The sequence below is a fragment of the Pituophis catenifer genome, unplaced genomic scaffold (assembly GCF_029215685.1).
Source record: "Pituophis catenifer annectens isolate HBS135680 unplaced genomic scaffold, rPitCat1.0.hap2 SCAF_1, whole genome shotgun sequence".
In the NCBI taxonomy this organism is placed as follows: domain Eukaryota; kingdom Metazoa; phylum Chordata; class Lepidosauria; order Squamata; family Colubridae; genus Pituophis; species Pituophis catenifer.
The window spans coordinates 58,665,241-58,685,945 of NW_027256881.1; the positions used below are offsets into that span (position 1 = coordinate 58,665,241).

General features: G+C 34.7%; 1 protein-coding gene across 2 annotated transcripts in view; it reads right to left on the reverse strand.

The window, feature by feature from the left end:
• ZFAND3 (zinc finger AN1-type containing 3) overlaps nucleotides 1-20,705 on the reverse strand; it is a 110,009-nt gene that overhangs the window by 84,563 nt on the left and 4,741 nt on the right. For both annotated transcript variants that reach the window (XM_070932457.1, XM_070932455.1), the window contains exon 2: nucleotides 610-650. In XM_070932457.1, the coding sequence (XP_070788558.1) occupies nucleotides 610-650 (41 nt within the window). The remainder of the gene's footprint in view (nucleotides 1-609; nucleotides 651-20,705) is intronic.

The following is a 20,705-nucleotide window of genomic DNA, read 5'->3' on the forward strand; positions in this document are numbered from 1 at the left end:
CTAGAACTACTGCAGAGCTGCACGCCTGAAATGTTTATATATTCCGTTTTTGTTCACCATATATAAGGTAGTAAAATAGTGACTACTTAATGAGATCACAAAAACAGAAGGTCAAAAACACCTTATATATTCAAGAATTTAAAACAAAATTGTAGGAGGCAAAAGATGAAATTATTTGTCACCATCACTCTATAAATAGTCTATTCTTGAACTTATGGGACAAAAAGCAGCCCCAACATAAATGTTAGTGTTAATGAACATAATTAAAGTCTGCCTTACTGAGTTTAAACTTCTAAAATAATAAAATGAACACTAAACTAGGTCTGCCAGAAGTTGACAAGTACAAGGACATTCCACTTTCTATCATCTTCAGTGAATGAAGGCTTGATTGGTCCCTGTGCAGAAGTGGCTTTTTTTATACACATTGGGGACTGTTTCAAGAAACCTGAGCAAACAAATGAAGCACCAGGTGAGGAGAAGCTGGTTTCATGCAACAGATAAGAAACAGATAATCACCTGTAAACTCCAAAGGAATTGTTTCCAACTGACTGATTATTTTAAGGGAGATTTTTAAAAAAATCCTCAAAGCCAATTTTATACTGCACTTACCAGCAAAGCATTTGGAACACAGATTCATTGTCTTGCTGGACCTGGTGCAAGGGGAAAAAAGAGGAGATCTTAAAAATTCTTCATAGTTATTAATACAGAAGTTTAAAGAATAGAATAAGCTGAGAAGGTAAAAGACAGCAGAGCAAAAACTTTGATCAGCTATCTGGGTCAATGGTTCAAAAACCAGCTTAGTAAGGCTAGAAAAACATTGGGCCAGCCACTTTTAAAGCACTGCTTTCCTGCACAGTTTCTTCAAATGTACAAACAGGCTTTTGCTGTTAATTAATATTCAACAAATTTATAAATAGTTGTTGGGCAGGGGCTTCACTCTAAACTTTGTATTTTTCCCCACTAGGAAGCTAAATGAAATGACCATGAAATGACACAAACTTTTGTCCCTTTTTTAATGAATAAAGGAAAATAGCTGTTAAGTCAGAATAAATTAGTTGCTCAGAAAAGAACAAAATGCCCAATATATTTTTATAAATTTCCTTTCAGTAGCAAGATTACAGGGCTGATTTAACTTACTTAAATGTTATAGCTCTCCAGGTCTAGTATGTCTAAGCTTAGGAGCAGGTACCTTATAATAATCTATTATATCCACAGAATGAACTCAAGTGGGTTGAAAAACAGTTGATAGTTCTGTAGAATTCTATTAATCAATTACCCAAAAACAATTTGAGAGGATATCTGCTTTTCCATTTATTCCAACGTGTCACAATAGTCCTATTACAAAATATCAAATGCATAGAAAAGGGATATATATTCACACTGGCTGCTTCATATAGTATTCACATTTTCAATATGTAATTATTTGAGTACATGATTCTATCTTTCTTTTTTTTAGATTTTTCTTTCTAAATGAAAGGTTTCTCTCATTATTGTAGCTAAAATTAATTTAAAGCTAGAAACCGTATAATAAGTTGTATGATTAAATTTCATAAATTCACATTTTTTACTACTCCTTCTAGTATGGTAAAATAGCTATCATGTCCTGAACAACCATTTTGTCTTATGACCAACAGAAGCATATTATGAAAACAAGTAAGTTTCTTAAATGCAAATCTGATTTTCTCTGTAGCATGACTATCTATTTTTCCTTGCCTGGATGGTTAAACGTCTGTTAAAATAAAATTAATTTATACCATATTAGATTTACTTTATACAGCAGAAAATGAGGGCAAAATGCTTTCTGCATATTGAAACACTAGAAAAAAAGCATAGATATTCTTCTAAAAGGGAAATTAAGATTAGGCCTTTGTACCAGGATGTTTGTATTTGTCTGCGTGCCATTAAGTAGTGCATATACACAAACAAAGCACATTTTATTAATAATTTGTGAATCAGAATAGCAGACTAAATCTGAGTCTGGTATACTCATTAGTTTGTACAGATGCTACTGCTGAAATAGCTCACTATACTATATTGGTGTTTCCTTGACCAGCAAAGAAAGAAAAGGCAGAGTTCAATTAGCTCACACTAAAAAAGATTCTTTTAGATATAGAAGCAGGACAATTTCAAATTTTAATAGTTATTTTTTCAAATCAAGGAAGGAAAAAAAAATAAGAAAACCACAGTAGAAAAAACAAATTACCACAAACCTACTAAGTCTCCCCCAAATTTCTCTTATGATAAAGCAAAGTTTAAACTCTTCCTAAGGTGCAAATGCAAATGGCCAATAGTTATATGAAAGGGGAAACCATACTATTATATGAAAAAGGAGAAAAACAACTTAAAACAAACAGCAATAAATAAGGTCTAATTTAAAATGTATTTAGGATTTATAATTAAAACAAAAATTGATATGTAAATTTATATAATCTAATATTGTATTTAAATAAATGCATATTAAAATATTACTGCTGTTGAGCAAAACATTCATGCTGAATATGGAGAAACATTTCCATGATGAAAAATAGTATTATAGAGTTTGCCTCGTACTGGACCAATTAAAGACAAGCCTTGCACAATTCAAATATCCTGAGTTATCAGTGAGTAGTTGTTCATATTAATATATACATTATTAAATCATAGAAAGGAATCACAGAAATAAAAAAAAACTATATACTTAATACACACAACTGTTAAAACTGTGAATAATTTCTGTTCAGCAATTTCCATTTGTGCTAGTTCACAAAAGGACAATTAGATAATAAATTAATATCTGGACTATATGACTTGCTTGCCAATATGAATTCATGGCCTATTATTCTTCTGTACAATAAAACTCTAAATATATATAAAAGTTCTGAGGGAGAAGTTTTATTTAGTCCTTTCCATAATAAAAAAAAATCTGAAAGTTTAGGCTGCTACTTCATTGCCTATCTGAGATGAATAAATCTGCAGCCCTGAAATCTAACTAGTGTGTTAGAATGATACTGACCTTTGAAGTAGATTGGTTTCATGAACAAGGAATTTCAAGTGCCACTTAGAATACTATAAGGTTCAATATTTTTTTGCACCTGGAATTTTTTTCTATATTGTGTATCAATATGGATTATGAGCATTAGCTAGGCAACATGTTGCTCTTTACAAATGCCTTAAAAATAGACTAAAGATAGTCTATTTAAAAGACCTGGTTTATTTAAAGATCAAGAGCAAATCTATTAACTATTTTGATCCATTTGTCGATTTCTACTGACTGTTGTCATTAATCTCACTCAAGGCACAAATGATCAGGCTCAAATTATCCTACTTCAGACACATTATACAAAGACCTGGCTCTCCGGAGAAGTCTCTAATCCTGGAAAAGGTAGAAGGAAAGAGAAGAGAATGATCAGCAGCAAGGTGGATAAGACTTGGATTACGCAGCAATGGGTATACCATTGAAAGACCTACAGGAGCAGGCTAGGGATAGATTGTCATGGAGAAAATCTATGTCTGTTTTTTGACTTGATGGCACATAACCAACTAATCAATTTTCATTAAAGAGTTATATTCTATATTCAGTTCCTGATTTGCAAATCTTTTAGATATATTAATAAGCAAATGTGCAATATATATTATTTTTACATATTATAATTATGATGGCTGCTAAACAATTCAATTAAACAAACTAGTTGAGATTGTAGTCGCTCTGTTACAATATAAAACCTGCACAGGAGTAATTCTAGTTTAACTAATGCTTTAGGCATTGCAAAAGGAGCACAGATGAATTTTAGACCTACAACCATAATAAATTCTGGAAGATTCAGAAGGAAAGTAAGTGAAGAAAAGACAGCATTGTTTAAATATGGCCAAATGTATACTAGCAATGTATACTAATGCTCTATGTGAGCCAGTTAAGTATTAAAGCTGTGCAATGACTCAAAGAGGAAACTGTGATTTGGAGCATACACGAATGCCCACACTGCATCTATCATCACTTCCTCCAAGCAAATACATTTTTCCCCTGGTATCAGGCAGCTGCAGCTATGCGAGCCTAGGAAAAGGCTCAGCTTCTTTGCTCCTTCAAATCAAGAAGTCTGCATAGTCTTAGTAACATGAATATTGCATATGAACAACATGCATAAACATTTTTATTCTTCTATTTTATAATTTAACCATTACAATGTATGACAGAGCTTGAACACCATAAAATACATGCAAAAAAAAAAAAATCCAAGCTTAAAATGAAAAACTAATATGATCAAACACGGGTATGAGCCTCCATTCAAATCTATATTATGTTCAAGACAATAAAGCAACAATATTTCCCTCTCATTATTACATGGGGACACTGTTTTGGAATTGGTTTCACTTCTTCTTGAGTTCCAGGGGAAGTAAAACCAATTGAGTTCCAGTCAATAGTAATAGGAACAGAGAGTTCAAGATCCTGGCTGAATCACAAGTCTCAGTAATCTCCCCAATGCTATTTAACATCTATATGGAAACTGTGGTGGGAAGATATCCACAGATTCAGGATAAAGGTAATATGTGCTAGTCGTTCCCGACTCTAGGGGGTGATGCTCATCTCCGTTTCAAAGCCAAAGAGCCAATGCTGTCCGAAGAAGTCTCCGTGGTCATGTGGCCGGCATGACTAAATACCAAAGGCGCATGGAACGCTGTTACCTTCCCACCAAAGTGGGGTCCCTATTTTTCTACTTGCATTTTTTTACGTGCTTTCAAACTGCTAGGTTGGCAGAAGCTGGGACAAGTAACGGGAGCTCACCCCGTTACACGACACTAGGGATTCAAACCGCTGAATTGCTGACTTTTTGATTGACAAGCTCAGCATCTTAGCCACTGAGCCACAGCGTCCCTTTTAGATTCAGGATATAGCATCATGAATATGCTGATTACATCCAATTACACTTTTCCATGTGCTTGGACAGGAGATGACTAGCAACTGAAGGTTATGAAGATCCAGAAATTTACTTTGACTAAAGTTAAATTCGAGCCAAGATCAAATATCTGTTCATTCAGAAGACTTCAGCTTCTTCATCCCTATTCCAGCACTCAAGTGAGCTGTCCTTCCTTGAAGGACCAGATCTTCAGTTTAGTTTTAAGTTTAGTAGTACTGTTTATGAGTTTGTCTTGTATCTTGTTATAATCTTCCCTCATGAACCTCTATTTTGTTGTTGTGGGTTGCTATTGTGAATATAACATTAAGTGAGAGATAATATGACATGAGACACCCTGAGATCCTAGAGGAAAGTTGGGATATATATAAAATAAACAGAATGCCTATGTTAGCATCCTTTCTATTACTTAGATAATTTGTTTTGATGATCACTTCAATAATGACTGTAATTGTCATAGGATTTGCCCACTGGACCAAAAAGGAAGTTATTAAACCAAACTATTTTTAATGAATCTCCCAAAGAAGTAGCAAATTCAAAGTTCTTTTGTATATCAGTACTGGAAATGTTTAATTTGGTAAAATGCATTTTTAATAATTATAGAGCTACATAATTTAAATATCATTTGTTGTAAGATGTCGGGGAATTTTTGCTGTATGAACAGAAGCAAATACTTTTTGAAGAGAAACATCATGATCTAACCATAGCAACATTTGCTTTTCTACAAGGTCAGAAGCACTCTGGTTGCAACTGAAACTGAACAAGATCCGAAAACTTTAAAAGTAATATGTAAATCAGCTGTAATGTGCTGCATGTCTAATATTTTCAGTATTTTTATCTTTATGTTTCAAATGCTTCTATTACATTTAAAATTGTTTTATTTTCCCTATTAGTGGTCTAATATTACTGGAAATACAATGATTATGAAACAAATATTTTAATGACTGTCCTTGAAAAATACAGACTACTGTAGAATTTGGTATGAAATAGGATAGACCAAGTTTTTATACTAAATAAATGATTAATGAGCTGACAAACTGATTTAACACAACTGCTTTCACTGTTAAAATTAAAAATAATTAAACAAATGAAGTGTGATGAAGAACATAAGGTACCTCATTTGTATTTAGAAAAACATTTAGCATCCTTTTAAGAGCGAATTCAAGGAGAGAAATGGAACAATTGCTTTTCTTGGAAAAGTACTGGCTAAGTTAAAAATCAAGTAGGTGCTCAACAATGCAGCTGTTGTTTCTAGAGACATAATATGTCAAGAATCAAAATCTAATTTTATAAAGTTTTTAGTTGGCTAAAAAGTTCAGAATGGGAAAAAATGATAAAATGTACTTCTCTCACAATTTTATCACTAATCCTTTTCTATAATAGGTAGTTCTCAATTTGACCAACTGTTTTTAATTATGACGGTTTCTGAAAGTTTTACAGCCTGCAGAGCCTTTCTGGCCATGTAAAATGTTCTGCTACCCCAATTCATAGTCACATGACCACATTGCAGGCTCTTGGCAACTAGCTCACATTTACAAGTGGTTGCAGCATCCTGCAAAACCCGCCATTCGGGAGAATGAGTTTGCACATAAAACCACGATTCATTTAAAAGCTGCATGATTCAGACTTAAAATCACGATTCCCTAAGAACTACCATAAAAATGGTTGGGGCCAGTCACGTAGATGACTCGACTTAAAACCATCACAATCTACAACTGAAATCTATTTATTTATTTATATGCCGCCCTTCTCCGGAGACTCAGGGCAGCTTACAATGCGTTAAGCAATAGCCTTCATACTTTTGTACATACCTGCTTAGTAGGGCTTTCGACACCCCCCCCCCAAAGCGGTGTTCTTTTTATACAAAGTCAGCTTATTGCCCCCACAATCCAGGTCTTCATTTTATCTACCTCGGAAGGATGGAAGGCTGAGTCAACCTTGAGCCTGGTGAGATTTGAACTTGCAGTAATTGCAGGAAGCTGGCAGCTAAGTGCTACTTAACAGCACTTTAGTCCGTTGTGCCACCAAGGCTCCTTATCCCAGTCCCACTTGGAATTGTAAATTGAGGATTATGTAGATCTTACTAAGCTTTAACAGAAGAACATTAGCACCTAAGGTGTTATTAAAACAATTGTTAATCTAACTGAAACTGGACAATAGCTAAACATCAGTGCAAAGGTTAATCAAAGTGCTGGTTTTAACTTATACAGTACAGTCCTTCATGGCTTAGCACCGAGTTACCTGCAGGATCACATCTTTCCAATAAAGTCAACCCAACTGCTTTGATTGTGCTGGGAAACACAGTTGGTTGTCTCCTATTTTCAATATTCAAGATGTTGCAAGATGTTGCAAGGCCAAAACCTGAAACGGTTATTTTTTCTGCAGTTTTTCCAACATTATCTACTCTCTGATAAAAATTAAAAACAGGGTTGTTCAAGAGTTCTGTTGAGGTCCGATACCATATATTTTTGGGAGCAGTTTTTAAAGGTATTTCTAAGATATGTTTGCTTAATATTTCCCTCTCATTATTAAGTTATCTTTACTAATATGAGCCATCTAGAATGTTTAACAGTTTATTCCAATGTCTCCAAAGCAAGTCTGTGCTTCCCCTCCTTCCTCTCATTTCTATGGACAAAACTTTCATGTTATCCTTGTCAAAGATTTTACATACTGATCATAACAACACAATTTTTATAATAGTATCTAAATTAGGATAGAAACCCAGCACCATTATGTGTAATTTTGATAGTCCAAATAATTTCTGTTAAAACCAATTTCTGTTACTAAAACAGCTTTTGTCAAAGGAACAGAAGGTGCAATTCCCCTTTGTCACTGCAAGATCACATGCTCCAAAAATAAACTTGGAGGATTGTGGACTAGTTATTGTCTCCTGAAAGTCAGGCAATAGCATTAGCAGGGAGTGCCATTTATCACCTTCAACTTCTTTTAAAGAAAACAAACTTGGATTCAATTGCCTGGATTCATGTCTCCAGACTCCACTGTGGCTGTCTTAAAAAGTAGTTTGAAAGTTTCAAGCTTAAACAACAGACGTCTTTTTTAAGAAACAAATTTTAGTTTACATTGTATTAATTGTTTATATTAAATTTATTGACTGACTTTCAAAGGTCAAGGTGTTAGTTGATGATTCCTTAGAAGCTAAGTCATTATTATCTTAGGTTAAGCATACTTATCTCCAGTGGTGGGATTCAAGAAATTTAAAAACTGGTTCTCTGTCCTAATGATTTCTTCCAACAATCAGTTTGCCAAACTGTTCAGAAAGTTAACAACTGGTTCTCTCGAAGTGGTGCCAACTGGCTGAATCCCACCACTGCTTATCTCTATACGTATGCCCATGTTTTAAGACTGCTTTCTCTAACACATGTTGAGCTCATGCTGAAATAGGGGATTCCTCTTGGTAGCATCACTATAACTTTCGCTGTCTAGAGCTCATCCCAATGTAGTTTGGCAAGAATTTTCAGTTGCAAACTGAACTGTGCACAGGCTTTCTAAAATTATTTTGCTGCTTTCCTGGGGAGTTGGAGGAGGTAGTTATACCTTTAGATTGTTTGGTTTATAAATAATATTTTCAATATTCTAATATCCTTTGATCAGTTCTGGATAACTAGAACAGAACAGAATAACAGAGTTGGAAGGGACTTTGAGGTCTTCTATAGTCCAACCCTCTGTTCAAACAGGAAACCCCATACCATTTCAGACAAATAGTTGTCCTATCTCTTCTTTAAAACCGCCAGTGTTGGAGCACCCACAACTTCTGGAGGCAAGCCGTTTTACTGATTGATTGTTCTGTCAGAAAATTACCTAAAGCGGTTCTGAAGAGATACTAAAAGTACTAAAACAGGTACAAAAAGGGGAGAGAGTTAAGAAACTATTTTCTAATGTTGAAGCAATGTGATTTTTAAATAAACTTCAACACTAATACTCACTACTACTTTTATTTTTCAGGTTTATATCTTATTTTTCCCACAGAAACTCAAAGAAGCCCTAATAAAGGAATGGTATGAAGTCTTATTGCATAAATTTCTAACATGAAAAAAAAAAAACATTTCTCTGGATGTTTATATTCTCTAAAGCATAATAAATAATAAAATACCTTATAAATCTAGGGAATAGCTGGAATACATGTAAATTTATGCTATAGAGCTTGTTATTCTTTATGGAGGCACAAACATATTTGTTGCAGCTTGAGAACATTGTAATATGATTACCTTGTAGGAAAATATCTCGCAAATCGCTCCATTCGCTGAAAAACAGCTGATTGCTTAATCCAAAAAACAGCTGATTGCTTGAGCGGCTGTAACCCTCGCTGCAAATCGCACTGTTCTCCTGTGCTGAATTGGCCGTATCGCTCGCCCGAGAACCATGCTGCTCTCCGAAAAAACAGCTGATTTATTGCTAATTCTGCCGGTCTCGCACCAAACAGCAGATTGCTGTGGCGGCTGTATTGTTCGGCCAAGAACCTCGTCATTGCTGAAAAACCACTGAGAATCCAAAGAATATAACTCTGCCTTTTTGCTCTGAGGAGCTCTTCTTAAAACGCGTCTCTCTTGGGCTCAGACTGAGTCAAAACTGGGACATGGTCAAGAGAGGCGTGGCTGCAAAGTTTAAAAGGACTCCGTCTCTGGGGAGAAAGGCGGAGTTAACCCATTCTTTGGATTCTCTGCTCAGCACACTGGAGAATCTTTCAATTCAAATTTGTATCAAAAACTTTAAATAGTAATGCATAATCAAGTGCTTTTTCAACCTGAGATGTACATTTTTTTTTTCAAATATATTTTACTAGGAAAATTGGAGTTGAATGTTTCTAAATCAGTTGCAAGAGATGCAGTTTTAAATAGAAACAAATGAAGCTGTCTCAAATGATGCAAAACTATTCCCTCATTTCGGACTTCTGAATTGAGAATGGAATGGAATGGAATGGAATGGAATGGAATGGAATGGAATGGAATGGAATGGAATGGAATAGAATAGAATAGAATAGAATAGAATAGAATAGAATAGAATAGAATAGAATAGAATAGAATAGAATAGAATAGAATAGAATAGAATAGAATAGAATAGAATAGAATAGAATAACAGTTGGAAGGGACCTTAGAGGTCCTCTAGTCCAATCCCCTGCTTGTCAGGAAATTTCTCCTTAGTTCTAAGGTTGCTTCTCTCCTTGATTAGTTTCCACTCATTGTTTCTTGTCCTGCCTTCAGGTGATTTGGAGAATAGCACCTGAAGGCAGAATAGTACCTCTTCTTTGTGGCAGCCCCTGAGATATCGGAACACTGCTATCATGAAACCCCTGGTCCTTCTTTTTATCAAACTAGACATACCCAATTCCAGCAACTGTTCTTTATATGTTTTAGCCTCCAGTCCTTTAATCTTTGTTGCTCTTCTCTGTAATCTTTCTAGTCTCAACATCTTTTTACATCGTGGCAGCCAAAACTGGATGCAGTATTCCAAGTGTGGCCTTACCAAGACGTTATAAAGTGGTATTAACACTTCACATGATCTAGATTCTATCCCTTTGTTTATGCAGCCTAGAACTGTGTTGGCTTTTTTGGCAGTTGCAGCACACTTGCTGGCTTATATTTAAGTGATTGACCACTAGGATTCCAAGATCCTTCTCACAGTCACCATATTGAGCAAGGTACCATATATACTGTACCTGTGTATTTTGTTTTTCTTACCTAAGTGTAGAACTTTACTTTTTTCACCATTGAATTTCATTTTGTTAGATAGTGCCCAATGTTCAAATCTGTCAAGATCCTTCTGTATCTTAAACCCCAACAAATTTGCAGATGATACCAAGCTAGCAGGAATAGCCAACATTCCAGAAGATAGGCTTAAGAGAAAAAAATGAATAACTTGACCTTGATGCAAAGACTATTGTTTCCTTAGAGTTTGATTTTTTATAATCCAGTGCAATAAAAACACTATTTTTGTTAAAATTACAGGTTATTTTTATATCCACATTTTGTTTAGCATGTATCCTTTTAGAAGCCCATTGACTTATAAAACATCTACCCATGCTTCAGTAAAATAATGATTCAACAAATTGCAACATCTCTTTTGAAACCCTACACCGTAGTTACAGTAAAGATGGCAAGGCAAAATCTACTATAGAATATAGATGCACATATTTTCTGGAAATTTTAACTAAGTAAATTATAATAATTTTAATTAACACATTTGTCCCAATATTTACAGTGTGCATAAGTATTTGAGCCACATTATTTAATATGAAGGTTGTTGAAGCGTCAGTTCTCAACTAAACAGAATGTCATGGAAATTCACAATTCTTTCAATATAACTACCCATACATGTGTGCAGTTCCTGTATTTTCTAATTAAAATCCCCAGTTGGTGTAATTTGGAAATACTCTACTTTTATATATTTTTCTTCATCTCTATGGGCATACTCCATGTTAATCAGTTACCAATTTCATAGAAACAAAATTAAATAATATTTGGAATTAAAAGTACAATTAGAACAAGTAAACATCTTAGTTGCAAGCACCCATTTTATAAAATATATTTGTCTCTAAGAATCTATATTTAAAGTCTGCATTATATCAATATGGGCTCATACAGGAAAATCAGGATGTACTATTACAAATAAATAAAGATGCCAAAATTATATTTTGAAGAGATCTAATGAGGACCAAAAGAGTTTACTTAATACTGATCTAATTAGACTTATCTATTCGTTGAAAAAGTTTTTGAAAGAACAGAAGCTAATATTAACAACCTTTCTATATTAATTGTGGCTTAATATTGGAAAAAACTAACACAAGCTTATTTCGTTTTTTATATGAAGTTTCTTTAATCAAATTTAAGAGTCCATATCACATCATTTTCTCAGGAGTTTCACGAGTAAAACTACCCAACTCTGTATAAAAATGGAATCTTAAACAGGGAGCAGGTTAATAAATCAGCAAATTGTAGTTAAGGGCAGCAAAATGACTTTTCTGTATCATTATGGTAACAGAAACAGTTGCCTATGTCAGCACTTCCAAACATTTAATGATGTTTCAGCTGAGCTGAAAACAAGATGAACATAATAGAAAAGTTTAGTTCTTGTCAGAGACTATAAACTTAAATCAACAACTAGAGAAAAAAGTTCTTACCTGGTCAAATTCTATTCAGTTTTGCTTTTAGATTATAGTATTTTAGATTTCAAGAATTCAACCATACTTATGTCTATAATATTTTCTGATAGAAAACAGAATGGAATTACTGCAAAATTATAATTTCACTTTAGAACAAATGACCAATATATATTCAGTTCCTTTACTTCACTTCACTTCACTTCAATCAAAGTTGAATTGCCAAGGTATCTATTATAGAGCCATACAAAATAAAACAAAACCAAAAAAAGCAAGCAAAGAACGGATCTTTCAATATAGATTAAGTTTCATTGCATTTTGCTGCACTGCATACTCTATATGTATAAAACCATAAAAAATAGAGTAATCTGTAACTTCAAAAGTTGTAAGGAGCTTTCATATTATACCGGTAGTTTGTTTGGAGTGCAACGGTGCAGTTCAGTATATACACATACACATTCCTAGTGCCAGATGCTGCTTCTGCTGTTCCCATAGAAACAATTAAACAAGTTGTGAAGATCACACTGCTGATCACAAGCTGTCAAAGCTTAAATAATATAAAAACTGGCAAAAGAAAAGAATAGCTTAACTGCAACAGTGCCATGAAATTTACTATTAATTGGGCACTTAAAATTTAAAAATGAATCATAATCACAACTGCATGTTATGTCAAAATGTTTTTAAAACAGAAAAATAAGTTTTTTTCAAACAATCCTAGACAATTTTCAAACAGAATTAAATAAACATAAATAGTTGCAATACTCAGGTAAAGCAAAATCCTCAACTTCCCTGGTTATTTGTGCAATGTAATAAATTTGGATTTAATAACAGAACCCGAAAAACTATTTTGAGACTCTTAATATTTCACCTTGGGGGATAAAAGAGTGTTTAGAACTTGTTAAATTTACTTCACAAGGTGGAAGGTAAAATTAGAAGCCACCATATTTGAAATCTCTCTTTAAACCTTTACCAAGATTATACTTGCAGTTACATTTATGTCTGAACAACTCCATTCCGTTTTTCAAAAACAAATCTGAAGTCAGTATAATATGCTATAATTTCAGAGCATATACACCTACAATTATTCTTCATGTGTAATAAATACTGTAGAACCCATTGGTTCCACCTCTACAGCAATTCAATTCAAACAAATACCTAAAAGAAAAAAAATCTGTAATTGGAAACAAAAACAAAAACAAAAACTGAAATATAAAGTATTGAAGTAAAGTATCTTTAATTCACTCACTATTCCATTTAAAAGTTTGATAAAACAAATGCTATTTGTTAGGGAACAACTTACATCAATAACTTGGTAATTATTTGGAGTCCCACCTTCTGGATTCTTTATTTTACTCAGCTTATTAGGAAAATAGTTTCCTTATAACTGGGCCTGCTCTTCTCTTTGTTTTGTAAAATTACAAGTCACTAAAACAAGGTAGGAAGTATTGACTATCTAACATTCCTTTCTGTGATCTCACCTAAATTACACATCGATTTTTTTTTTTAAAAAAAGATACCTCTGCACAGATAAATAACTAGTGAGATTACGTTCCGGCAAAGCAATGCCAACTACTATATAACTTTGGCAAGGTACTAGTATACTGTGCAGCAGTAATTACAGAAGTGGTAAGAACTCAAAGTTTACCATCTGTTTTAAATAAATAAATAATTTTCAGCCACCTCTTCTGATTTGTTATATGTGTGCTTTTGCCCCCTAAAGATCTGATATTTTAACGAACTATTTCTGCTATTATTATGAAACTTACTCAATGTCGCAATATATACTGCATCAATAACCAATATAAAATATGCATTTCTGAAAGAGTTAAGTTATAAAAGTTGAACTTGGGATACAAATAAAACAAAAGGAGAATGTAATACCAGAACATAAACAGCATCACACCTGCAATTTCCCACTACCTTTAGATAACCCATTCTCTTGCACTAATATCTAATCTTATTTTCAAAGCAGAAAGCAAAATCCTAACAAAGTAGAAACTAATTGTGTCATCACTTCTGCACTTCAATTCCACTTTGTACAGAAAGATCAGAAGTGAAGGGGTTCGTTTAAGTGATTTCCCACAAATTCTTAAGTCCTTCTGTTTGCCTAGTATCTCTCTCTCATTTCATGTAGGAAGACATGAGGAACAATGGTTCTTTTTCCTCTTGCATAGCAAAATTGATGTCAACAACGTGGGAAGCTTCTTTCTTTTAAACCCTCTCCTCTTCAGACTGGATAGGAAGCTGAAGCCAGACACTGAACCAAATCCAATTACTCATCCCTATTTAAACTTATGGGTAACAAGCCATCACCCACCTATGACCCTAAAACAGATTCCCACAAATGCTCTTCAAACCCTCACTACCTCAACTTCCAGACTGCAAGGAATGCTATCATATTGAGGAACAAATTGCTCCAGCTGCATGCATACTGGTGATGCAGTATAGTACTAGTGGTTTTCTGTAACTCGTCAATTGACAGTGCTGCCTGAAAACACTGTAAAGCTGTTATCACTGTAGAACTTATAGAAGGCTATATGGGGATATTATGATATTGGGATAATGACTGGAAAGGAAGCTCAAGATGTGCAAGTATAAATATGGATATAACTTTCAAACTCACAAGCTGGAATTGCATGGGACACATTTGGCCAAAAGTACAATGACTGTCATGTTTATTATTAACTGGTTGTGCAGGTTTGTTGATATGGATATATTCTAGGTTAATAAATTTTATACATATTCAAGTTTTGTTTTTTTTTAAAAAAAAGAAGCACTGAACACATGGACCAACACATTTCTACATTAGCCAGTGTTTTAATTCAAATTTCTATTGAATTATTTCAAGTTGACTCTATATTTTAATGTATATCTGTATATTTTATTTAAATTATTACAGACCCAATGTATTCTGTGACCTACTCTAAAGCCACTATAGAATTAATTTGTCAAGAATAACAAATATTTAATCTTAAATATAGAATACTATAGAGTAAATCAATTTAATTAAAATATTTACATACTGATTTCTTTTCATCTCTAAAGCAATTACTGAATCAAATACAGAACAAAATATGCTGTCATAAACCTGAAAAATAGCAACAATGAATATTACAGCTAGCAAGATGTGTTTCAAATGAATATTTTATTTGTCTAATACATACATGTATACACATATACACATATCTATACATTTACATATACACACAAGCTTTTTTTTCTTAAATGCCATTTCTTGACACCCTGTTAAAAACTGACAGGTTTTCAGAGAAAATTCTCAATATATGGAAATATTTAACTGAAAGAAACTAAAAAAAAAATCTGACTAAGTTTCAATGCTTGGGGAACTCCAGAAAATGCACTTCAAATAATGATGTACAAATTCATAACTTACTGCATACCAAGTAGTCCTCAACTTATGACTGTAATGGAGCCCAAAATGTGTATTGCTAAGTGAGACAGTTAAGTGAATTTTGCCTCATTTTACGACCTTTATTATCACAGTTAAGTGTAAGTTAAATTAAGCTACAGTGTTAAGTTAGTAACGCAGATGTTAAGTGAATTTGGCTTCCCCATAGAATTTTCTTGTTAGAAGGTAGCAGAAGATGATCATATGACTCCTGGGACATTGTAACTGTCATGAATATGAGCTAGTTGTCAAGTGTCCGAATTTTGCTCATGAATATGAATGAGGATGCTGCAACAGTGTGAAAAACAGTCATAAGTCACTTTTTTCAATCATATGTAACTTCAAATGATCACTAAACATATGGTTGTAGAGGACAACCTGCAATTATGTTAAAATAAAAGTGCCTAATACGGGGAAAAGTGAAAAGAAGCCCACCAGCAGCAAGGTGGGTATATTCAATTATAGTGGTGATGAGCGCATCATTGAAAGACCACATTAGGGATAGTGTCATGGAGAAAATCTATGTGGTCATTGGGAGTTCACAGCTTGATGGCAAATAATAAATTAATCAGCCTTTTCATTACAAACATGAATTTCTGGTTATAAATGAAGAAACAGAAAGAACACCCTGGAAATCAAGTAACCATTTCTGAAACGCAAGATTTAAGGAAATGATTTCATCTGATATGCAAAGAGAATGTTAGCTATTCTAAAAACCATGCGTAGTAGAGAATAACTTGAAACATAAAAAGCACTACACTAATCTTTCTGAGTTGTATTACAGTAGGGTTGTCAAACTCATGGAATGGAATGGATGGAAATATAGGACAGGATTTGCACAGAACACATTATAGTCCCAAGACTGATCGAAACCGAAAGAATAAGTAAGTGATTTGAAACTGTGTGCTGTGCACAGATTCTTACACGATTTTCTTTCTTCACTAAAATACCACTGGAATGGAATGAAAATAACTCACTTACAAGTTTATCTTCTAACCATAGGAAACCATTTATCAGGAAGATTTCAAACACATTTAGATTTTGCTCAATAAGGGTTTAATAATGACTCTTCCATTAAAACATAAACTTGCCCTCAGATAGAGTTCAACCTCTAAATGTTACATGGACACAACATGCAATTTTCCTGCTAACAGTGTGGAAGTGACTTCAATTACTTTCTTCAACTTTGCAGCTATAATCTACAGCCCTGCTATTCCCCTAAGGCTCCCATCCCAGTGCTAAATAGACCTGACCTTATTAATTCATTCCCAAACATCAAAGGAAAATTAATGGAAGCTTTTAGATACCAACTTTATATCAAAGTTCTTGCCATAGGTTAATAGATGTTTGAAGACTTTAAAGACATAAATATTTAAAATTTTAAGAATCATTAAATGTTTGCTTAAGGTAATATTCCCAGCAAGTATCCTTTAATTCTACTTAAAATCAACAAAACTTCTTTTATTATTCTATAATTTGTGCATTGTTTTTTTCAAAGAGCAAATGCCCTGACCACCAAACAATAAGAGAGGGATTCATGAAACTTTGCAGCACTTGAAAGCTGTAAAAAATAGCCTTCTTCAAAGCCAGTTGCAGATTTCAAATTTTAAACCTGAAATTTGGCAGTAATAGGTAGTCCTCGATTTACAACAGCTCATTTAATAGCCAGTCTAGTACAATACTAATGAAGAAGAAAAATAACAGCTCTCAAAAGAAACCAGCATGGCTGCATAAAGAACTTTCTACAAATTGAATGACAAAAAGGACAAATATAAAAAGTGGAAAGAGGGGCACATAACTAAGGCAGAATATCAGCAAATAGTCTGAGCCTGCAAAGATGAAGTGAGGAAAGCTAAGGCTCACAACGAACAAAGGTTTGCGACAAAAGTTAAAAAATAACCCCCCCCCCCCCCAAAAAAAAGCTTCTTTCAGTATGTTAAAAACAAGAAAAAAGTCAAGGAAACAATTGGTCCATTGCTGGGAGAAAGTGGCAAGAAGGTGACAAGCAACAGGGAGAAAGCAGAACTACTTAATTCTTTTTTTGCATCTGGCTTTACAGGGAAAAAACAGTCGACCCTATCAAAAGGTCTACAACTACACGGAGGGAGGTATGCAGTGGGGTAACCAAGGGCTCTGTTTTAGGCTCAGTACTCTTCAACATATTCATCAATGATTTGGAAGAGAGGATACATGGGGAATTCATCAAATTTGCAGACACCAAGCTAGCAGGAATAGCCAACACTCTGGAAGATAGGTTTAAGATACAGAACGATCTTGACAGACCTGAACATTGGGAGCTATCTAACAAAATGAAATTCAATGATGAAAAAAGTAAGGTTCTACATTTAGGCAAGAAAAACAAAATGCACAGGTACAGTATATGTGATACCTTGCTCAATAGTGGTGACTGTGAGGAGGAGAGTGCACCAGCAGCATGCTGCAGCTGCCAAAAAAGCCAACACAGTTCTAGGCTGCATAAACAGAGGGATGGAATCTAGATCACATGAAGTGTTAATACCACTTTATAATGCCTTGGTAAGTCCACATTTGGAATACTGCATCCAATTTTGGCCGCCACGATGTAAAAAATAAATAAATGTTGAGACCCTAGAAAGAGTGCAGAGCAACAAAGATGATTAGAGGACTCAAGGCTAAAACATATAAAGAACGGTTGCTGGAACTGGATATGTCTAGTCTGATGAAAAGAAGGACCAGGGGTGACATGACAGCAGTGCTCCGATATCTCAGGGGTTGCCACAAAAAAATAGGGAGTCAAATTGAGGATTTCCTACACTTGTTGAAGGACTGCTAAGGTTTGTTGGGATTATGACCGTTATGATCTAACCAACTACAATCAAGAAACAACCAAATTAAACACAGAATATAGTATGTGTAAAAGAAAAAGGAACAAAGAGAGAGAGGCAGGGAAGGAAAAGAAAAAGTGGAAAAGATTATAGAATATATTAAGTTAAGAGAACCTAAATAGATAAAGCTCAGTGTCACCTCAATGGAGGAATTGTTTGTTTGATCATAGCTCTGACACAGAACCACACTGTATTATCTGCAATCTCCTGGTCCACCAGCAAGAAACTAAGATAATCAAACATCTGACCTGCCCAGGTATTGTATTATACAATACTATTAGAGAACAAATTCAAACCCATCTTACAAATTGGCTTTTTCTTAGTTTATTACTTCATCTTTAGATCTTTAGTCTTATAAGTGTTAATTCCAGGTTTACATGTAAAGGAACAAGTTCCTTAGATAAATAGACTTAGTCAACCAAATTCTGTTCCAAGAGTTAAGAAATCAATAATCGTTTTCATCATTCATGTGGGAAAAGAGCAACTGAGCAAAGTGCAAACACTAACAGCTTGTGCTGACAACTCTACTTTTAAATCAGCTACTCTTTTTACAGTATTAGCAGAATTATAAGTTAGTCCTATTAAGAGTAGAGTGAATTCATATACAAAGAAGTTAAAACGGAATTTCTTAGAACTGATAATATTGAAACAAATTGGGCTAATTTCTTAAATAATCTTATGATATCCAACCCAAAGTATAGAAATTCATGGTCCTCTAAATGTGACTAAACTGTAAATCAAGCAGGGAATTAGCCCTGAGTTGTTGCGCAGGTACAAGAGACTCGGGGCTAAACCCCCTAAGACCATGATGGCGAACCCATGGCACGTGTGCTGGAAGTGGCAGGCAGAGCCACCTCTCCGAGCACACAAGCCATCACTTGTTGCTCTTCTGGATTCCGTTGTGCTGGCCAGCTGGTCTTCACGTGCGCGGGAGCAATGAAAACTGGAAGAGCAGCCACCCAGGGCACATGTGCGTGCCAGGAAGATGATCTTCCGGTTTCTGGTGTGCACATGCACACCAGCCACCTGGTCTTCTAGTTTCCAGTGTGTGCATGCACACCAGCTAGCTGGTCTTCGCATGCGCGCATGTGCGCCAGAAATCACAAGACCAGTGGCCAGTGCGCACCAGAAACTGGAAGATCATCTTCCTGGTGCACACATGTGCACCGGGTGGCTGCTCTTCTGGTTTCCGGCACACGCGTGTGCCCCCATTTCAGCATTCGGTGCCGAAAAGATTCGCCAACAATGCCCTAAGACCAATGAGTCCTTACGTTTGTCCCTAAGAGAAGGCAAGGAGGGAGATTCTTGTATTAAAGGCAGAATATACTTATTTTGGGGAAAACTATTCCACAAGAATAGGGTAGCTACTGAGAAAGATCACTTTTAGATTTCTTGATACTAGCATTTCCTTGCCCAGGTATGCCTCAGGAAACTGAACAGGCAGATTACACATGGTTTAAGCAATTTTGCAGGTAATCTGGTCCTAAACTATAAGGATAAAAAATGAAGAGAAAACCAGTACCGTGAATTGCATTGAGAAGCCAAGTGGTACCGGTAATAAGTGCAGCTTCTATAGTGGAAGTGTTGAGAGAACAAAAAAGAAACTACAATCCTTACTGTCTGGGTTGTTGCATTCTGAATCAGATAAAGTATCTTTTACTATTGGTTGAAAGTGCTGGTACATACAGAAAGGCTTGTCTTGTTCAACTTGGCCTGCAAAACTACTATCCAACTTAATGGAATAAAATGCAGGTCATTCCCAGAGCTTTTACAGTATTAAGAATAGATTAATGAATTCTATCCCTAGTTTTTCAGTAGTTTATTATTCGATTCGTGAATATAACATTAACACTTTTTCCAGCTTTTATTATGACTTAGAATTTTGTTAACTGAAGTTAACATTATCACCATAAATTATATTAATATTGCCCTTAGAACTTCCAAGTACTACTGTATGTAATTATCAAAAGGCTGATTTGATTTTTGGACATGCACTTGTTCCGGCCCTTATTGTGAAACAGCTGAAACATAATCTGAATATGGAGAGTATTAACATCTTCCTGACATAGTCAGATCACTTTCACGTCAGATTACAGATCATGGAAACCCTAGATATCTGCAAAAGAAGTAAACTTGCCAGTTTAGTACTGTTTCTTGTCTAGTTGATCTATAGAACACAAAAATAACCATAAGATTGGGTGAGATTGCTCCAGCCAGCCTTCTGTCCACTTCCATGTGACTTCTTGGATTACCAAGAGCTAAGAGAAATGAAGTGTCTGAAAAGATATTCAGAGCAATGAACACAGCAAAGGCTCCAATTTAGGCCTAGTGAAGTTTTCCTTTGATCTGTCCATGCTTGATAACTTTTGGCCATTCTACAATCTTTCCTTATGGGAAATTATCAAATCTTTGATAGTTAAATACACAAA